Below are 21,496 nucleotides of genomic sequence, written 5' to 3'. Positions count from 1 at the left end.
AAAGGAATACAACGAAACGTTAATGCGCATCCACTAAAAACCTCAAAGACCTCCTTTCTTTACACCGTGACTTGCGCAATATCAATTGCCGTGTTCACCATGTTTCTTCGAATCAGACTGTTAAAGGCACCTTCAAGAGAGATGAGAGGGACAGAAGGGACACCTGTAAAAAGGAGCAACTCCATATTGTCCATTCCTTCATTATCCTTTATATCGATAAAGTGTGAGACGCCAAGAGTTATGTTTCTACAAAAGTGTAATTGTAACCAGAATTCACATCTATTTTGACTAGGTAGTTATTCACGAATAACAAACATATGATATTCTTAGGAGTTTGCAGTAATATCCATAGATCTTTCTTAGTTCATTTTCACAAATTATTGCACCTTAGATTACTCGTTACTTGCCTTATTACTGAGGAAATTTATGTTATTTTTACTAACTGACTACTATAACTGACTCATATTGTTTTGATCGTAGCATTTTGTGCAATCTATATTGTTCTTGATGTCCATATTAGTGTTGTGCGGACTTCTCAGAAGCGATGTTTCTGAAAAAAAGCCACCGTTAGTATAATATTATAGTACAATCATCTGAAGTTAAAAATTGAGTTTTTTTACACGATATGTTGTGATTTTCAAAGATTTATTATGCTTTTAGTTCTTCTTTTTCGAGTTCGATTTGTGAATGAAGGATCGGCCTATTGAAACATCAGTTCCAGGGATTATCTTCCGAAATAAATTTGTTGATGAGTCCTTTTCACCATCAAACGATCTAACTGCACATTTACGTTTCGTATTTAACATGGCGGCCTGGATTTTAACCCAAAATCCGAACGTATTCATTAAACGAATTCGTGGTAATTAACAAGGTGTAATCAAATCGTACATCCTCCACATCATGAATAAGGACCGAAATCAATTCCTTTTTCAATTGCCATAGCAACATGCCGCTTAAGCCCCATTCAGATTGGAATCCAAACTCGGTGAAGATTCAGCTCGTGTTTGGGATGTACAAGGTACGGATAATTAATCTTCTAGGGCACCTTGCGCTGCTCAGAATGATGATATAAGTGCTTTTTTGTGCCCTTACTCTACTCAACTGCAATTTCCTATGAATTGATGAATGGTGCAAAACCGGGCTCTGTTCCATCTTACTTCTGGCAATTTCGCGGCATTATTTTTCTCCCCTTTTTTTGTTTATTTCAACAGAATGTGCGAAATATTTTCTTCGATTGAACTACTATTCGAATACAGAAACATACCTGGAGAACCTATGGCGAAATGTCTTTGAATATCCTGACGATAGAGGAAATTCGTCCTGTCAGATCCTTCGAAAGAAAGTCGTGATAAATTCCATATTCTATGCGAGAAACTTGCCAGCTCTTCTCTTGGTAAGGATGGTAGATCCTTCACTACCTCAACACTCGATGTACTGTCTTGAGGTACCACCTGCAACATATAAACAAAATATTTTTGAAAAAACATTTCATCATTATTTCATAAATTATTCAAAAAGGTTAGAAGTTTTGACTCGACGAGATTCATATTATGCATAATGGAAGTATCTACCTAAACAAAATTACAATTTCCATTACTAAATAAGTAGTTGAGGAAATCTTGTGGAATAAAATGCATAGAGAGGGTTTTTTTTCCTGACAGGACTCATTAGAATGAACCATTTCACCATCCCCTCAAGTTCAATGTGTTGATGTACTCTTAATCCATGAATTAACCATCAAATGGTGTCCCGTTGAAATGAAATTCAATCTGTTTTGTGTGCCTCTTGCTGTAGAGTAGAATGGAAAGGTATTTTTTCGTTCTAGCTATTTCATAGGCTCTCCACGTGCCGTCTTCTATAATTCTGACTTTTTTCCACAAAACGACACCCACGGGAAAAAAGACGAATTACTTACATCAAGTTTCGAAGCAATCATTTGAGTAAATTCCGATTTATTTAGGATAGTGGGTTTTAAAAGAGAACTTTTCGAGTTCTAAATTACGGTAGAATATAAATGAACTGATTATTTCAATCGATAGTGGGAGGAATCTGCGACCACTCCGTTTTTTTTTCAACAGGAGCGATCTAAAAATCGATCTCTCGAATTTGTACGTATTCAAATGCCCCAAAAACTAAACCAGTCCACGAGGAACACCCCTCATGACGAGCACACTTGATTCCCCAGACATTCAGCCTGTTATATTATTTAACTAGAAACAGCTTAATGGTGTCCTACGAAACATTTGCAAATGTCAACTGGTGACCTTTTTTCGAAGCCGAGAACCCCACGAAAATTAAAGTAGCTGTTAGTCGAGCCTGAAATTAAACGAAACTTATACTCAGCCGATCTCAATTGATTTTATGTTATGGTATCGATGACATTAACACCCAGTTCTTTCTCATATATAAAATTCTGTTCGATCTGAGACTTATCCACGAAAATTATGTTAATAGAATATGTACTGAGTATTGATGGATTATTATTCTGACTTATGCAGAGTGCGTGAAAAGTAATGCACAAAATTCATATCTTCGGTTATCACTCTCCTGTATAAAAATACTCAAACAGGTCCATGGTTGAACCCAAGGGTAGATATTCAAATATTTCGTTTAAAAGTTATAAAAGAAGAAAAAATAATCTCTTCCCAAAAAAACGAATCCCTATGAAATCAGAAAAATGTCCCTGAACTGAAATCTACGAAAACAACTGACAATTACCAATATTCATTGTGATTTTGTCTGGCTACGCACGAAGTTATGTTACGTCGCAAGTTGTTCAATAATTCACGTTATCTGTCACGTGAATCGATACGGTAAAAACGTAGTTAACATGAGGGTGTTTCCCATTCAAATCAATGGACGTATGCGTGAAATTCTTTCATGATAAGAGGTTGTATAGAATTTATATTATCTACCGACCTCCCCAGGGTGGTTGAGTCAGTCAATTGAATTTGAGGAACAGAAGGTGGCTGATTTTCATCGCACCTTATGTCGCGAATGGGTGTTTTTCTTTATCGAAAAGCTCCACAATAATTTGCGGTTTTTCGAACTGTTCAGACCCTGAGAAATTTGAAGATTGCTTATAACTAGGTCCATAGGCCCTTGTTAAGGGAAGCTTCCACTAGCTATGCCAACACATCGTTAAAATCTGAAGGAAAATAAGTGAAAAGTATACGAGGATGTATTGATATCTATTTAGCCTAGACCAGTTCCATGCATAAAAAAATTGCTGCAAATAAATCCCCAAATTTTTGAATGTTGATCAAAAGCATGCAAGGGTAGAAGCATCGCGTTCGATCTGTGCTCGATTTGAAAACGATGTAGACTTCTTAAACCGAATTGTTACTATAGTTGAGACTTGTGTACATTTCTAAGATCCAGAAACGAAGCAACAATCGATGGAATGGCGACACTCTGGTTCTCCAAGACCTAAGAAGTTTCGTGTCCAAAAATCTGCTGGAAAAAATCTTGCTTCAGTTTTTTTGGGATTGCCATGGAGTAATCATGATTGATTTTCTGGATGAGGGTAGAACAATACCCGGAGATTACTATTCGACATTACTGACCTCTGTACGGGTAAAAATTGAAGAGAAAAGAAGCGGAAAGCTATCCAAAGGTGTTTTGCTTCTGCAGGACAACGCTCCTGCACACAAATCTCATGTTGCCATGCAAAAAATTCGACTAGAACACCCCCCTTATTCACCAGATTTGGCTCCATCCGACTATCATCTCTTTCCTCAACTGAAAAAAAGTTGAAAAGATCGTAAATTTTCTTCCAACGAGGAGGTAATAATAGCTGTGGAGGTCTGGTTTGCAGAGCAAGAAGAAACATTTTTTTTTTAAATCCTAGAGATGTTGCAGGTTCGCTGTAATAAATATATGCGATTAAGGGGAGAATATGTTGAGTAATAAAATATTTTGACATTGAAATTTCGTTTGGTTCTACAGTAGGCTAAGAATTTTTCAATATATCCTCGTACAATCCAGTTTACAGTTTACTCCTCTTTTTATATTTAATATGGAACTAAATCATGGAAATTTTCAATTTTTCATTAAAAAAAACTTGAGATAATAATCTGTTATGGTGTTCTATCAAGTATCAATTCAACAGATATACCTCTTCTTCATACCGAAGGATAGGATGTACCAGAATTGATTTGTTCTTCCGCTCTTTCATAATTCAGCAGCACAGATCGAGGGGATGATCATTGATTGAATAGAGGAGCTTGTTCGGTAGATATTTTTCGTCTTGCCCGCGGCACAGAACCTGAACGGGCATGTTAATTCAAAACTGCCATTGTCTATACTCGGTTCGGCGTAGTTAAATATTCATTGGGCTATAGAAACGTTGTAATTTTAATCTATTGTTGGATTAAACAAACGCCAAATCTCATTGTGCTATCCGGTTCATTATAATCTCTTTTCATTTACTCGTAAGAACTATATTATCATCCCCTTGTGTTTACACTCTTCACGGCTATCGGCTTAGGCAGGTGGATGTGCCCTTGGATCGAGTGGAAAATGTACGGAACGTTTTCATGTCGGAATTAATAATTTCTGATGGATGAGGCACACCCCTAACGATTAACGGGAGACAATGGACCTGGAGACTTCCTATCTGTAGCTATACCGTGAAAAACTCCATGAATTCAACATAAGACAGACTCTGGGTCAAAAATGAGACCCTTATACGGCCTAGTCGCTCTTCTCTGTAAGAACTAGGGCGACACAGTCAATTAGTCAATGGTCAATTGCAAATGGGACCTTCCAAAGTGAATTGAGAAATAAATAACAGAAAATTGAAAAATTAGTAAGGGTTTAGACCCCTCAAATGAGGTCTATTTAGTCCTTTCTCTAAGAACCAATATATGGAGAGAAATAAGATAAGATTCACCATTCGAAACAATAAACCAAAAATAAAGCTGCCCATACCTAGTCGATTCAATTTCTCCCGAAGCTTTCTGACGACGAGACAGAACAGAAATCTCTAGACGTCGAATATGTTCAACTCGTCCCTCTGCGACAAGAAAGCCCTTTAATTAAACACGGGTAAATACAACATATTATCACTCTTCAAGGTTCATTTAGTATTCATTGGATGAGTTTAGCGCTGTGCGCAACAAAGAATTTTTACCTCCTCCAGATTCACTAAACAGTAAACTCTGAGATTGCCCTGCATTTTCGTGATATTACTCGAACTTGACACTTTTCCAACGGAACTGAATAATTTGAAGGCTGAAATAAGTGTCCTTTTGCTCGCTCCATCAAATTGAAGTGATAAAATGAGGATTTTGGGACGAACGATTTTTCTAATCTGCAAAAAGGGCATCTTGTAGAAGCTAGTCTTGTGGATGAAAATTTTTGGATTAAAGTCTACTTTTAACTATTATATCAGGATTAATTATCAATATCATAGAAGAAAATAACCCCTTTTGATTTTCTCTGGTATCGGCTGAACCACATCGTTTGGAAGTTGGGAACTTTGATAATTCGAATGCAAGTTTAATCAAGAAAAAAAAAATTGGGAACTGTGTAGGTACAGGCTGAGTCTTTGACTCGTACAGATACCTTAACAGTAGATTTTTGAGGTCAAAAGAAACACTTTTTTCTCATACCATTTCTTCAGATTCGGCCCTGATAAAATAGCCATTTCAAATTTTCATAATGAGCTATGTCATCCCTGGAGAAACAAAATTCCTCTCAGAATAACAAGCTAAATCTATGATACTACACATCTGTGGATATTTTGAAAAGAGTTGCATTCAACCAAAATACCAAAATTTTCCGAACATAAGGAGAATAAATTTTTTTAATGGATTTTCAACAGGCTGTATCTTTCAAACCAAGCCGATTCGAAAAAAATGGTGCGAGAAGAAAGTGTTTCTTTTGACCTAAAGAATCTACTGTTAAAATATTTGTACGACTCCAGGACTCACCCTGTATAATGAAAGACTTTTCTACATGGCGACAACTTCTTGAAACCCACTTCACAAGGGAGTTACTTGTGTGAATTCAGTCAAAGAAAATCAAGAATATTCGTGAAAAAATTCGAATGTTTGGTAGGAAGACGATGTCTCAACATCTAGTTGTTCTATTTATTGTACAACACGTTATTTACCACCACAACAGAATGTGTTACGTACACAAGGATTCAACTGAGGGAGCAGTCCAATTGTACACGCTTAGTGCACTCAGAAAAGTTAGCTTTCTCCCCTTCCTATTACCATTCAACTCATAGGGGATTATAGGAACATAATATGCTAGCACTTGCCTACCAAATCATACTCACTTTTGTACGGATGAGTAAATGCCGCGCTAATGATTTTCAGATTACCGGAACGATTTCAATGGGCCAGATTCGGGGGATTCAAATCTCCTACTAATCACTTGTTTAGATATCGACACTGCGAACATGTTTATGTGTGATCAACCGAAGGAATTGTCAACCACAATCTGAAGAAGATATATACATGCCTACTACTATGTTTCAATGAAAGGGAATTAGCATCAGGAATCGAACAAGTGATCTATTGAATATCGACATTTCCAAACCTACTCATATTCAGTAATTTGGTCTAGCATATTATGAATCAAAATTGCTCAATTGTCGAAAATTCTATTGAAGATATTTGAGAATGAACGAGACCAAAATTACATGAGCACTGTCATGCATGTGACTGTTCACAATTCTTTAATAGTGTTACTATCCCAAACAATAAACCAAAACATCAAAAAACTCCACAAACTCCATGATAACAAGCTCGGAACTCCAAACTGTCGTTCAATAGGAAGAGGGAGAATCCTCTCTCGAATTTAAACTGAGAAGAGATATCCGGAAATTGAAAAAGTAATGTGATACACCATTAGTTGCGACGATAATACAATAAATACACATTCCAAGTTAAATGAGTTCTTATTCCTAGGGGTCGGTATGTCAGACGAGCAAATGTGTCCCTCCGGTAACATCGGAACAGTCGATACTAAGCCTGATTTTGTACATGATTGCCTTTTTATATCGCCAAACAAGACACGTACTACGGTACACTCGCGAAATAACAGCTGAATTCCGGGACAACTTGAATGTTTGTCTCGGTTCGTTGCTCCTAAATATCGTGACATCAAATTTCATAATGGTGAGGCAGGGCTCTCCTGGATTGAAAGTTCAGGGTATGAGGATATCCTGCTTGGCTGTTCTTTCGTTTTGAACCACTGCTTCGACTTTTGTGTTGAGGCACACATTATCTAGCTATCTAGAAATGCAGAAAATACCGATGCAGTTCATGACATGATTTTGTCAGACCGTCGAATTGAGCTAAAACAGATACCTGAAGCACTGCATATTTCATACGAACGCGTTCATCATATAGTTCACGTCAATTTGGACATGAGAAAAATTGCTGCAAGATGGATCCCCAAATGTTTGAATGAAATTCTTTCATGATAAGAGGTTGTATAGAATTTATATTATCTACCGACCTCCCCAGGGTGGTTGAGTCAGTCAATTGAATTTGAGGAACAGAAGGTGGCTGATTTTCATCGCACCTTATGTTGCGAATGGGTGTTCTTCTTCATCGAAAAGCTCCACGATAATTTGCGGTTTTTCAGACTGTTCAGACCCTGAGAAATTTGAAGATGGCTTATAACTAGGTCCATAGGCCCTTGTTAAATGAAGCCTCCACTAGCTATGCCAACTCATCGTTAAAATTTGAAGGAATATAAGTGAAAATTATACGAGGATGTATTGATATCTATTTAGCCTAGACCAGTTCCATGCATAAAGAAATTGCTGCAAATGGATCCCCAAATGTTTGAATGTTGACCAAAAGCGTGCAAGGGTAGAAGCATCGCGTTCGATCTGTGCTCGATTTGAAAACGATGTAGACTTCTTAAACCAAATTGTTACTATGGATGAGACTTGGGTACATTTCTACGATCTAGAAACAAAGCAATAATCTATGGAATGGCAACACTCTGGTTGTCCAAGACCTACGAAGTTTCGTGTCCAAAAATCTGCTTGAAAAGTTCTTGCTTCAGTTTTTTGGGATTGCCATGGAGTAATCATGATTGATTTTTTGGATAAGCATAGAACAATAACCGGAGATTACAAGTCGACATTACTGACCACTCTAAGGGAAAAAATTAAAGAGAAAAGACGCTGAAAGCTATCCAAAGGTGTTTCGTTTTTACAGAACAACGCTCCTGCACACAAATCTCATGTTTCCATGCAAATAATTCGTGATTAAGGGTTTGAATTACTAGAACACCCCCCTTATTCACCAGTATTGGCTCCATCCGACTATCATCACTTCCCTCAACTGAAAAAAAGTTTAAAAGGTCGTAAATTTTCTTCCAACGAGGAGGTAATAAAAGCTGTGGAGATCTGGTTGGCAGAGCAAGAAGAAACATTTTTTTTAAAGGCCTAGAGACGTTGCAGGTTCGCTGTAATAAATGCATCCAATTAAGAGGAGAATATGTTGAGTAATAAAATATTTTGACATTGAAATTTTGTTTGGTTCTATAGTAGGCTAAGAATTTTTCAATATATCCTCGTATCTAAACAAATCGATATCTACTGAGATTTCCTCTTGCCGAAAAAGAACCCAATGGCGAATAGAAAACCGCATATTGATATCCTTCGGTTTCATTGTATTTTCAGTCCATTCTTCTTCGCATTCAGTTCACCCCGCACAAATCTATTTCGAACGTGATGAACCGCGCATAATGCGAATGGTAAAATAATAATTATCAATTATATCCCTGTCGAACAGAATGAAAACGATCATTATCATAATCTCTCCGACTGCTGCCCAACCGTCTCCCAACAAAATTATTATTCTAATCAATCGAAACCGAACTTGAATCGTCCAAAATCAATTGTGGACAAAGCGAATGGCATTTCTATGGTACAAATAAAAGAATCCTAATGAAACTGTTCAGTTTTCGACGCTATCGGTCAAATTGAATGGGAATTATTAAAATGGTAAGTATAATAAGGATCTGCATGAAAACAAATTCGTGATATCGGTTATGAAAGTAACAATGGGGCCAGTTATGAGTGCCATCAATTATTCAGCAGATATAGACGTGCGATTTTATCTAAATGCCTTCAAAACACGACTGTTCAGACTTTATTACCTACGTATAAAGATCGTGCCTGGATTTTAGTTTACGATCTCACTGTTTGATTACAATCATAGCAGGATTTTTGGGAGATAACAAGTAAAATCAAAGGACAGATTTACCCCAGATCTACCCCACTAGCAGCGCCTTTTTCATGAAACACTTTCGTGAATATGATTTGCTTCCATCAAAACGTTCGAAAATGAACAAAAAGTCATGTCAATCCCAATCAATTGCTTTGGACAGCGTAATATTCACAAAAACCTTTTTCGAGATCTGACGAAATACTGGAATAATCGTCAATGTTCGTTTGGCAGTGGATCAACACTGATTTTCACCTTTGAAATATAAAAAAAACACCCGATTCAATCAAGTCAAGTGTTCCATGTCAATCCTTATATTGTATTCGCGGCCTGTCAGATGCCAGGTCAAATATTTACCCCGAAGATACCTACAGAATTACAGATATTCAAATAAATTATTCAAATGCCATTTCTGAAAACACAAGCGGCCCGAAATGTTTACTTTTAATCGTTTTGAAAGGTTATTCCGACGTAGTAAGCACCAAAACACCTCCGGTATTAGATTACGTTTGATTAAAAAGACCTGCGCTTTAAATGAGGGAAGGGTGACTCCAACACACCTTCTGCACTCTTCGGTTTGCTCAAGAGCTATATTTACAACCAGACATTGTTACCAACGCACCATGCAACACACCCACAAAATATAATATCTTAATCACATTGACCACTTTAGTTAATCGTCTTGTTCGATTGAACCGTTAAGTAATAAGACAAATATATTTTCCCATTAACTCATTTACTCATAATAGAAAATTTCAACGGCTGGATGACGTCGGTAATTGATGTGGAAAAGCGGCGACACCGAGGGAAAATTCAGATACGAAAATTATATACATCAGTTTCGATCTATTTCTTTCTATAATTATCTTGTTAATTCAACATAAAGGCACAGGTATCCAATGATATTTGGGGCTGTTCCCTTTGAGAACTTGGGAGAAATATATTTTCGAATGTCGAAAAACGATTTTATTTCCCTCTTAAAATATGGATGAGTATCAAAGTAGTTTTCTCTCAAACATACAGGGAGTATTTGAAGGTGAGGCATTTTTTTTTCAACAGAAGGTAGAACTGGTCAAAATGAGGCGTTTCACCAAAAATCACCTATACAAAACTTTCAAAATGACAAAGTTGAAAAAAAAAATCAAAATGATTATTGAAATAGATCCTAATACGAACCTAGACCGTTTGTTAGCTGAATTATCGCAAAGCAGTGGGAAAAAACTTATCTCCTGATTCGACCATCTGGTTTCGTTTAAGATATTGGCTCGTTCGATATTTACGTAGTAATGAAAATGGAAACTTAGGATTGCCAAATTGTTCTCATTATTTTCAGTAACTTACACGATTTTATGAAATGGCTCATTTCGATACCAGTTGACAGAAGAGAGTTAGGACACAAGTGTAAAAAATTGAATAATACTTCAAAATCTCACCAATGAAATTCGTCTAAATTATTCACGAATTTTTTCACAATCGGCATCACAATCTTCTTGTTCGAACATTCCAATAATCGTCGTAAAAATTGGATGAAATGGGGAAACATCATGGCACTTTTTCAACGTAACCAACATAAGCACCCTCAAGAAACTACCTCGATTTTCTACATTTTTTTCACCCTAAATTGCAGGATACAACAAAAATGATTCTCTCAAAAGTGACCTTTTGATACTGAACCATTCATTGTCCAGCCATATGTTTATGTTTCGTTTCGTTTTCCGAAGCCGGAGTCACCTTCCACAGTCCCGTACTTGACATTCAATGAAATTTTTCGAACTTCTAGGGATTGTATCTCTGCCATCTTGGATATTTTATAGAGAGAATGTTTGGTTAAACGACTTATTTTGATGAGTTCTACCTTCTGCCAAAAAACCTCAGCTTTGAAAATACCCTATATAGCTTATAGTACAATTATAAAGATATACCTATTACATATCAACAAACACCCTTCAGATTTCTTAGTCCTAATAATTATATCTCCCATTCGTCGACTACAAACAGATTTTTTCGTGAAAATTCAGAAGAAGTAGGTGTATTAAAATGTATCAACTAAGTGAGCATATATTTCTATCAATCAATTCCCATCCCCCTACATGTAATTCGACTCTGTTATGACAGTACCCTTCTGTTACGCTTCAGAGATCGGCGTCAATTATTTTTTGCACAGAATCACCCCTGCTATAGTGAATAGGCACAATGACTTTCGACATGATTTATACGCGGCCAAAACGATGATAGTTGATTCTGATTAAATTTTTCAATCCCCCCTGGTCATGAAGAAGCGGGTGGTGATTTGCTGAATTGATTATAACTTGAAATATGTACATTCAATTACAACAGCAACACCTAACGCTATATCAATAACCTTATTAAGAGAACTCGCTTTCCACTGAGGGTTCTTCATTTCCATATTCCCTATCACCACAGAGTGTTTTTTATCTAAGACCTTATGTCCGAAACCGCTTATTATTGGTGCTGCAACCCTTGAAAACTCCCCAACGTCTCAGTAGCATAATATATTCAACTGTAGTGCTTCTTTATAGTGCTGGGGGTGATGAAGAATCAAGGAGTATGTAATAGTTGTCGAATGAACTGCTCAAACTAATTTATTACTACCCTCGTAAAGACCCATTGAAAATTAGCTTCTCTAACATAACTTCCGAAAAGATTATCCCAGTAAATTCAAATTCTGGACAAAATTTGGGGCTACCAAAAAGGTTCTCTAGTCATTTAGGAAAAACCGATTATCGAAAGATCCTTTATGAAGGTTGTAGCACCCTAAGAAGCGGCAGATCATTCAAAACACGCGACAAACCATTCGACAGAATGGTTCCAAACCTTCGAGTTGATTGTATCCACGCTCTCATCGATTCTCTCAACGAATTTCCAACCGAAAACCTTCAAATTAGGAAAACGTTCAAAGCAGAAAGCCTACCTTCTCTTCCTTCAAGTCCCAGCTAGTAGTCTTGTCGTCCGTGGTCTCGATATCAACCTCATCGTCACTGTCCTCTTTCTTCTCGACCGGTGACTTATCCACGACCGTCTGGACAGGCTTGAAAGCTGACTGGTAGCTCTTCTCCATCGAAAAGAACGGATTGTCCTGGGGAAACAGAATCGGACTCCTCTTCAACCACGGGAAGGAGGAATACGAAGTGAAGGCCAGCGGTTTGTGGTAGATGAAATCCATGGCAACGCGGGATATCGGAAACGTTAGATCCTGACAGTTCGGTATGCGTGGTGAAGGTACAATAGGCTGAGGCTGCGGCTCGATCTTCGCCTGCTTCTGCGGACTCTCCGAAATGGAGTTGGCCAGCAACCTCTTCCTGGTGCCACCGTTGAACATGGCCTTCACGTCTTCCCACGCGTGAACGATCTCTTCCGGTGGATTCCCGCTGAGTTTCATGTGGCGTCTCCAGGAATTGAAGTTGGCCGCATCTGGTTGTACGTATTTATCGTTGGCCGACAGACGGTGGGAGTGAAAGATGAATTTGTTGGGGGAGAAGAACAAACCGCACATTGAACACTTGATGCATTTGGCTCTCGATGAGTTGTAGCGAGAGGGGAGGAATTGACCACGGCACCCCCAAGCGCATTCGTGGTGCACCATGAACGCGAAGTCCTCCGGTAGCCTTGGAGGGGCGTTGTCGCCCAAGAAGCTCTTGCATAGACGTTCCGCTTCCCTCCTGGTGATCATCCCGCATCTCCTTGAAGATACTGGCATAGCTCCAGCTCGTCGAAGGATCTCCAGCTGCACAGGCGTGCACTGAACGCAGGTGATACCTGGAAATATCAGAAGGAGAAGAATTGGAACCTCTGTTCTTCGGAAACTTATGGTATAAGATGGATCCTCAGTAATTTACCTAGAGCCACTCGTCTATTGTGTATCTCATTATAGCTGAACTGCTTCAATAGAGTGTTGGATATCTGAGCTAAGCACAATCTTTCCTGATTCTCTATTACCAGAGATACTATTGGTACTCCATAGAGAATAACTGTGCTGACCTGAAACTGATGATTATGATATTCGATTTCGACGAATAGATGGGAAAATACTGGGAAAATTCCTAATTTTTGTAATGCGCCAATGCTCCCTGTATATACATGTCATAAACTGAATATAAACTAGAAATAGAAAACATAGAGTAGCGCAATACAAAGACGACAATGAAAAATTGATAACTCCTATACAAATCAAAAAATTCATTGATATATCAGGATGTACAACTTCTAAGATTCTAAATTCTTTCAAGAACTTTGAACGTTTGAGTTATAAAAGTCATCTTATAGGCACTTTAATGTAAAAAAAATGAGTAATAATAATAAATAAATAGCTTATTGTCATATCTTTAGACGAGTATATTTTCTCACCTGATTTGGTTTTGGGCACAATTCTTTTTTGGCTGTTTCATTTTGCGACAATGATTTTCCTGAATCCATCCTGTAAATCGATAATGTCTGTGATGCCAACTGATAATATCTGTGATGCACAATTTTTGAAGAGTGTGAACAATGTAATGGTTTTTTTATTCAATAGTCTGGATAACTCAAATTTTGTATCAATTTTCATCGCACTCACCAGCATTGACTTATTATTTGAAAAAAATTTATTCTCCACGCATTGAATCAAATTCATTGATGGATTCATAGGACATAATAATAAAAACAAATACTTTTATTATGAAATCAACGTATCATGAATAGATGAAGAGAAATATACAGAAATCGAAAAGAAAAATACAGTGATAACAGAGTGAAAACAGCGTTCCACCTCAAAAACATATATTTCGAGATATTTCCGTAATATTCAAGGAATTTCTTCGAAATATCGATCAATTTTCATTCAACAAAAAACTTTTTCGAATATCAGAAAATTTGAAGAAATTATTTTTCTATGAGAACCCACCTGTGTATTCCCCAAATTGATAATCAGATGAAAACTTGAAAGTTCGTCATCTACTCACCTCAAAATAATTATTCGCGCAATACACTGTCACACATCCGCAGAAGCTCTTTACCCGAAGAATTTTAAACAGGAAATGATGGAATTTGTAGGATCTGTAAATCACCCCCGTGAAGCCACGCCTTAAATACTGTTGTGGGGTTGTGTTTAAACTGAACTGCGGCAGTTATCCAATAGCGACGTCAACTGCTAGCTTGTTTCAACCACCAACCCCTATAATCTACCAATGGGAAGTGGAATAGCCACGCGCCTGCTGTCATTTGAATTATATAACTCTTTCCATTTAATTTTTTTCTTCGGGACATTTTTCTTACATGAATGCTGTCTATTTCAGTTGAAATTTTCTAGGAATTTCAATATAATTGACAATTATTCCTGGCATAATTGAAAAAATGTTTGTTAGTTGATATAGAGTATCCTATTTGAAGAAATGAGGTTTGGGAGAACAAAAAAAAATGGATATATAATACCTACTTTTGCAAAGATTTAGAAAAGGAATCATCAACAATGTTCCAGAAATATTATAAACATCATGATATGGAAAAATCATGCGAAAAATGTTAATTATAATTTTAAATTATAAAAAAAATTGTTTTGGAGGTTGAGGACCTCCAGATCCATTAAATATCGAAATCCTCCCGCAGGTTTTTTCATGTGGCTTTGCTGCCAAATGCAACATCAAATAATCAGCAGAGTTGATACAATGAAATCACAATCCACATTACAGCACGATGATTTTTTCCATCTTCTGCTACTGCATCACCTGACTCGTATTCGAATAGCACCGAATTTTCCCATAAGCTCTTTTACAAGCTATTCTTGGGTAAGGAGCCCATTTTCCTGAGGGCCACGGGCCACGATTAAAATTTTCCGAGTAAACAAAATCCCATTTGACAGTGACATATCAAGATATCCGAACTTTAAAGATCAGAAGAGCTAAGGGCCTTATCCAGTATAAATCCGTCTCTGTATTCACAGAAAAACGACACTATGATTCCACCACACAGTGACAACTTCTGGGTGGATGCACTGCTTTTCCGTTAATCATTTGATCGTGTAGCACTCATCCTTTGAAAACTCCCATCAATGTGTCCTCATGTCGTCCAAAACGTGGTACACTGGGTTGCAATCAGTATTTTCATTTCCCACTTTTTTACGAATGACAAACTACTGCCTTCAACCCTCCTCCTTTATCCGGGCTTGGGACCGGCAATGATGATTAATATGACCAGCAATCATCACAGGCGGAGTTGATTGTGAGAATTGACTAGAGTATAGTATAGTATGCGAGATGAGAACAGCTGTTAGGGGCCACAATAGTCCTTAAGGTCGCAGTGAACTGTAACCCCTTCTCACTTTATAGTATAGTATAGTATAGTATAGTATAGTATAGTATAGTATAGTATAGTATAGTATAGTATAGTATAGTATAGTATAGTATAGTATAGTATAGTATAGTATAGTATAGTATAGTATAGTATAGTATAGTATAGTATAGTATAGTAATTCGAGAGTATTTCATTTCTTCTTGGGCCTTTTAAAAGATTTTGTACCCCAATATCTGAAAGAGGTAGATTTGAGGGGGGGTTCCCTTTTACTGTGACCTTTTACTCTATTGTGTTCCCCAGTCAGAGCTCTTCTCGCTCGTCTACAGCTCTACCTCCAGTTCCAGAGTTCTGATGAACACTAGTATCTGGGAGTGCTTTGAGGAGTTTACTTCCTCGCTCACAAAAGATTCTTGTTCGAAGCATTCTTTGAGTTGGATTGCACTTGCGAGGCATTCTGTCAGCATATGATCTGGAGTTTCTTGCTCCTCTCCACAGAATCTGCACATTCTTTGCACACGCTTTGTAGCAAATCTAGTCAGAAGGTGTAGCATATATCAGCTAAGATTCAGATACCTCTTAAATCTGAAAGTGTCAAAGTTCCCAAGGAAATTTTTGGGATTTTACATCCTCGGAAAGTTTCTCTTTCAGTTTTTATGGAATAGTATAGAATATTATATTATAGTATGGTATAGTATAATATAGTATAATATAGTATAGTACAGTATAGTATAGTATAGTATAGTATAGTATAGTATAGTATAGTATAGTATAGTATAGTATAGTATAGTATAGTATAGTATAGTATAGTATAGTATAGTATAGTATAGTATAGTATAGTATAGTATAGTATAGTATAGTATAGTATAGTATAGTATAGTATAGTATAGTATAGTATAGTATAGTATAGTAAGGTCAGTTATAGCTGGATTCAGCCCATATTCGGGATGCTGCGTTTTTTCATTGAAATTTGGAGCAAATAGGAAAGTGATTACTCAATTTTTTCATCGACCCATTTCACATAGTTCGTGAGAAGATAAAGTGAGAGACCTTTTTCAGAGTGTTTTCTTCGTATACGTTTCATGATAGAAAATAATGAACAGCAGAGAATGATGACATCGAATTGTGCACGGCTTCAATAAAGCTCCATTTAGCCGGTCGTCATACGTGATACATATAGATAATAACGTCAAAATCGGATTCACATAATGTAGTTCGACGTTCGGAAAATGGGCGCCATAATCAAAATGTGGAAATCGGCTCTCGGACGCAGCGAGAACAACAAACTCGAAATGGTATTGGAACAATACGAAAGTTATATATGTTTCAATATAATCAGAAAATAAAATAGAATGGGAACCGTGGACCGTACAGCGAACGCGGCAGGCTGGTTTTTTCAATTATAAACTCTATTTGGCTTAGCACAGATTGTTGTGTAATCAGTTTAGCTCGTTACGGGCCGCGAGCACTCGACAGTGAACTACAGCGGGAACAATCTAACTAAAGCAAACCTAAACCACCTAAACCTTAACTGGAGTAGAATGATTGCATTTCAGGACCGCATCAAAACACCCAACGCAATTTCCTTTCTTGTTCTTACGTTGTCCCGGCATTCGCAAATATTGCTCATGTACCTCCAATCCTCCCCCTTATTTATTATTTCGATTATGTCCCGCTAATATTCCATCTTTATTTAAATTCGTTTTCATTCTACCTCCACCATATTACAACTTTGCCGAATGTAATTTACGCGATCTGCTACAATCGCTATTCCATTTTGTGGGCGATATAAAACAAACAAACAAGGAATTATTGTCTCCGCATTTGCATTTTCGAGTTCTTGTATACCCACTTTATATCAGATCAGAATAGGTCGAAAGTAATCAAATTCTTGGCTTCGTTCGTAATTTATAACAGTTACAACAGAGTTTAGCAGAAGATCTATAGCATACCTTCGAAAGAATCCACGAAAAAAATGAAAAAAACTAGAAATGGAGTATATGAAAAGTGAGTCAATTCTAATAAATTGCTTCTGAATGATCGACAGAAACATCCAGCTGAACAAATCGTGGAATACTATATCGAACATAAGTATGATTACCTACTGAAGGAAACAGACCTTAACCAGACTCCATTTTAAATTCAAAAATCAGTAATAAGTTGTGAGAAATTAATATTCTAGCATTAAAATTTAAACGAAAAATCGACTCCATTTTCCCGTCAACGATACAAGAGTTCATCTTATATTCACTAGCGAAAAAGGCTCGCTCATTAATTGACAAAAACTTGCAGAAATTCCTATTCGCCCTAACGAAGAGCTTTGATCTATGTCTGACATGAAAGTGGGTTGAAAAATCTCGATATCTCTCATTAAACTCCCACAAAATATTTTCAATATTCTTTTCACATCGAAATTATTCAGAGAACGCATAAATCAGCATTCACGTTTTAAATAAAAATCAAGCCAGAAGTTAATGAGCAATGGTATGGAGAGAGGGCCTTTTCATATTTTTCCTGCGCTTTTAAAAAAGGATTACCTGGGTATTATATTCAACCTTGCGGTAGAAGAAATGTATTTACGTGAGTACATAAATGGGGGAGGATGAAGATCTTTTTTCTATTTAATTACCCTACCCTCCTTTCCGTTCAGTTCTTCAAGGAATTTATAAAAATGCCATAACAATATGCGTATAATTCGCATCCTGATGAAATGCGCACATTGACCAATTCAAAGACGGAAAATGTAACAACTGATGGAATTCACTGTACGAGGGATGATAATTTATATGCCTTGTGAGAAAATTTGCAAAACTTCTCAATATTCTTTATTTACTGAATGAAGATTGTATACTTATTATGATCGATGGCAAAGAGTTTCGGTATAGTATAGTGTACTATACTACAGTACAGAGTACAGTACAGTACAGTACAGAGTACAGTACAGAGTACAGTACAGTACAGTACAGAGGCCAAGTCAGAAAATAAAATCCGGAAGTTTCTATCACACGTTTAATATTCGAGGCCTCTGGAGGGCCATTTCGCAATATCTCCCTTCGAGCACACACAAAATCCGAGTTAACAGGCCTTCATATAATCTTTGCTCATTCTGCCTCCGTAACTTTTATATTTAATCATTATTATTTATCGCTCGAATTTCATTTGGTGGAATACGTTCCTTCTCTAATAGGGACAATGATTTTGTACAACACAGCACAGCACAGCACAGCACAGCAAAGCACAGCACAGCACAGTACAGTATAATATAGTATAGTTTCGAGTACAAATTCTCTATAAAATTCTTCTAGAGAATTCAGTTCATACATTCTCGATATATCCTTATATTTTTCCCCCAAACCAACATCATTTCAATCCCAGCACCGAAATGTCGAAAGTTCGGATGACCGACCTCAACAACCTCATTTGTATCGTCCAGTAGTAAACTGTCTGAAACGACCGGCCAAATGATCTATACAAAATCAGATTTGGGAAAAACTGAGGAGCATTTTATACGCTGTTGAACGGAAGAAGCACGTTGTTAAATTCCCTCGGCCAAGTCAGAAAACAAAATCCGGAAGTTTCTAGCAGACGTTTATTATTCGAGGCCTCTGGAGGGCCATTTCGCAATCTCTTCCTTCGAGCACACACACAGCACAGCAGAGCCCAGCCCAACCCAGCCCAGCCCAGCCCAGCCCAGCCCAGCCCAGCCCAGCCCAGCCCAGCCCAGCCCAGCCCAACCCAGCCCAGCCCAGCCCAACCCAGCCCAGCACAGCCCAGCCCAGCCCAACCCAACCCAGCCCAGCCCAGCCCAGCCCAGCCCAGCCCAGCCCAGCCCAACCCAGCCCAGCCCAGCCCAGCCAAGCCCAGCCCAGCCCAGCCTAGCCCAGCCCAGCAGTACAGTACAGTACAGTACAGTACAGTACAGTACAGAGTACAGTACAGAGTACAGTACAGTACAGAGTACAGTACAGTACAGAGTACAGTACAGTACAGAGTACAGTACAGTACAGAGTACAGTACAGTACAGAGTACAGTACAGTACAGTACAGAGTACAGTACAGTACAGAGTACAGTACAGTACAGAGTACAGTACAGTACAGAGTACAGTACAGTACAGAGTACAGTACAGTACAGAGTACAGTACAGTACAGAGTACAGTACAGTACAGTACAGAGTACAGTACAGTACAGAGTACAGTACAGTACAGTACAGTACAGTACAGTACAGTACAGTACAGAGTACAGTACAGTACAGTACAGAGTACAGTACAGTACAGAGTACAGTACAGTACAGAGTACAGTACAGTACAGTACAGAGTACAGTACAGAGTACAGTACAGAGTACAGTACAGTACAGAGTACAGTACAGTACAGAGTACAGTACAGTACAGAGTACAGTACAGCACAGCACAGCACAGCACAGTACAGCACAGCACAGCACAGCACAGCACAGCACAGCACAGCACAGCACAGCACAGTACAGCACAGTACAGTACAGCACAGCACAGCACAGCACAGAACATTACAGCACAGCACAGCACAGCATAGTACAGCACAGAACATTACAGCACAGCACAGCAGAGCAGAGCAGAGCAGAGCAGAGCAGAGCAGAGCAGAGCAGAGCAGAGCAGAGCAGAGCAGAGCAGAGCAGAGCAGAGCAGAGCAGAGCAGAGCAGAGTAGAGCAGAGCAGAGCAGAGCAGAGCAGAGCACAGCACAGCACAGCACAGCACAGCACAGCACAGTACAGCACAGTACAGTTCAGCACAGCACAGCACAGCACAGCACAGCACAGCACAGCACAGCACAGCATAGTACAGTACAGAACAGCACAGCACAGCACAGAACAGCACAGCACAGCACAGCACAGAACATTACAGCACAGCACAGCACAGCATAGTACAGCACAGAACCTTACAGCACAGTACAGTACAGTACAGCACAGCACAGCAGAGCAGAGCAGAGCAGAGCAGAGCAGAGCAGAGCAGAGCAGAGCAGAGCAGAGCAGAGCAGAGCAGATCAGAGCAGAGCAGAGCAGAGCAGAGCAGAGCAGAGCAGAGCAGAGCAGAGCAGAGCAGAGCAGAGCAGAGCAGAGCAGAGCAGAGCATAGCAGAGCAGAGCAGAGTAGAGCAGAGCAGAGCAGAGCACAGCACAGCACAGCACAGCACAGCACAGCACAGCATAGCACAGCACAGCACAGCACAGCAGAGCACAGCATAGTACAGCACAGCACAGCACAGGTCAGCACAGCACAGCACAGCACAGCACAGTACAGCTCAGCACAGCACAGCACAGCAAAGCACAGCACAGTACAGTATAATATAGTATAGTATAGTTTCGAGTACAAATTTTCTATAAAATTCTTCTAGAGAATTCAGTTCATACATTCTCGATATATCTTTATATTTTCCCCTCCAACCATCGTCATTTCAATCCCAGCACCGAAATGTCGAAAGTTCGGATGACCGACCTCAACAACCTCATTTGTATCGTCCAGTAGTAAACTGTCCGAAACGACCGGCCAAATGATCTATCCAAAATCAGATTTGGGAAAAACTGAGGAGCATTTTATACGCAGTTGAACGGAAGAAGCACGTTGTTAAATTCCCTCGGCCAAGTCAGAAAATAAAATCCGGAAGTTTCTAGCACACGTTTATTATTCGAGGCCTCTGGAGGGCCATTTCGCAATCTCTTCCTTCGAGCACACACAAAATCCGAGTTAACAGGCCTTCAGATAATCTTTGCTCATTCTGCCTCCGTAACTTTTATATTTAATCATTATTATTTATCGCTCGAATTTCATTTGGTGGAATACGTTCCTTCTCTAATAGGGACAATGATTTTATTCCACGGTGCGATGTAGAAAATATGGCAGGTGACATTCCTCAAAATTGCTAGTATTTATTTTGAGGGAAAATCAATACGGTTATAAATTTCGAAATTGAAACGACCCTATTTTCTTAATCCTGCCCTGAATAACAGAAAAATATAACAGTCAAGTTAGGTTTCTGTACAAT

General features: G+C 38.4%; 2 protein-coding genes across 2 annotated transcripts; one reads left to right on the top strand and one right to left on the bottom strand.

Annotated features, from left to right (window-relative positions):
• Positions 1 to 449: 449 nt before the first annotated feature.
• Positions 450 to 15,394, bottom strand: LOC123321681 (SKI family transcriptional corepressor 1 homolog-B). The gene is made up of 6 exons (XM_044909407.1): positions 14,162 to 15,394; positions 13,569 to 13,638; positions 13,061 to 13,202; positions 12,136 to 12,980; positions 1,265 to 1,451; positions 450 to 550 (listed from the first exon to the last, which is right to left on the bottom strand). The coding sequence occupies exons 2-6, from the start codon at positions 13,635 to 13,637 to the stop codon at positions 450 to 452; spliced, it is 1,344 nt and encodes a 447-aa protein (XP_044765342.1). The 5' UTR covers position 13,638; positions 14,162 to 15,394.
• A 3,283-nt stretch (positions 15,395 to 18,677) lies between these two features.
• LOC123321680 (sperm acrosomal protein FSA-ACR.1-like) lies at positions 18,678 to 20,809 on the top strand. Its single transcript, XM_044909406.1, has 4 exons — positions 18,678 to 18,740; positions 19,135 to 19,391; positions 20,050 to 20,603; positions 20,670 to 20,809. The coding sequence occupies exons 1-4, from the start codon at positions 18,678 to 18,680 to the stop codon at positions 20,807 to 20,809; spliced, it is 1,014 nt and encodes a 337-aa protein (XP_044765341.1).
• Positions 20,810 to 21,496: the final 687 nt, after the last annotated feature.

This window comes from Coccinella septempunctata, chromosome X (assembly GCF_907165205.1).
Source record: "Coccinella septempunctata chromosome X, icCocSept1.1, whole genome shotgun sequence".
Taxonomy (NCBI): domain Eukaryota; kingdom Metazoa; phylum Arthropoda; class Insecta; order Coleoptera; family Coccinellidae; genus Coccinella; species Coccinella septempunctata.
This window is presented reverse-complemented; position numbering and strand designations above follow the sequence as displayed.

Bases quoted from the DNA above. Each gene is read 5' to 3' on its own strand.
- LOC123321681 (XM_044909407.1), bottom strand. From the start codon at position 13,637: ATGGATTCAGGAAAATCATTGTCGCAAAATGAAACAGCCAAAAAAGAA. The intron at 13,203-13,568 runs GTGAGAAAATAT...CATCAGTTTCAG, and splicing joins TGTGCCCAAAACCAAATCAG to GTCAGCACAGTTATTCTCTA. The intron at 12,981-13,060 runs GTAAATTACTGA...TGATATTTCCAG, and splicing joins CAATAGACGAGTGGCTCTAG to GTATCACCTGCGTTCAGTGC.
- LOC123321680 (XM_044909406.1), top strand. From the start codon at position 18,678: ATGATTTTGTACAACACAGCACAGCACAGCACAGCACAGCAAAGCACA. The intron at 18,741-19,134 runs GTATAATATAGT...GCACACACACAG, and splicing joins GCACAGCACAGCACAGTACA to CACAGCAGAGCCCAGCCCAA. The intron at 20,604-20,669 runs GTAGAGCAGAGC...AGCATAGCACAG, and splicing joins GCATAGCAGAGCAGAGCAGA to CACAGCACAGCACAGCAGAG.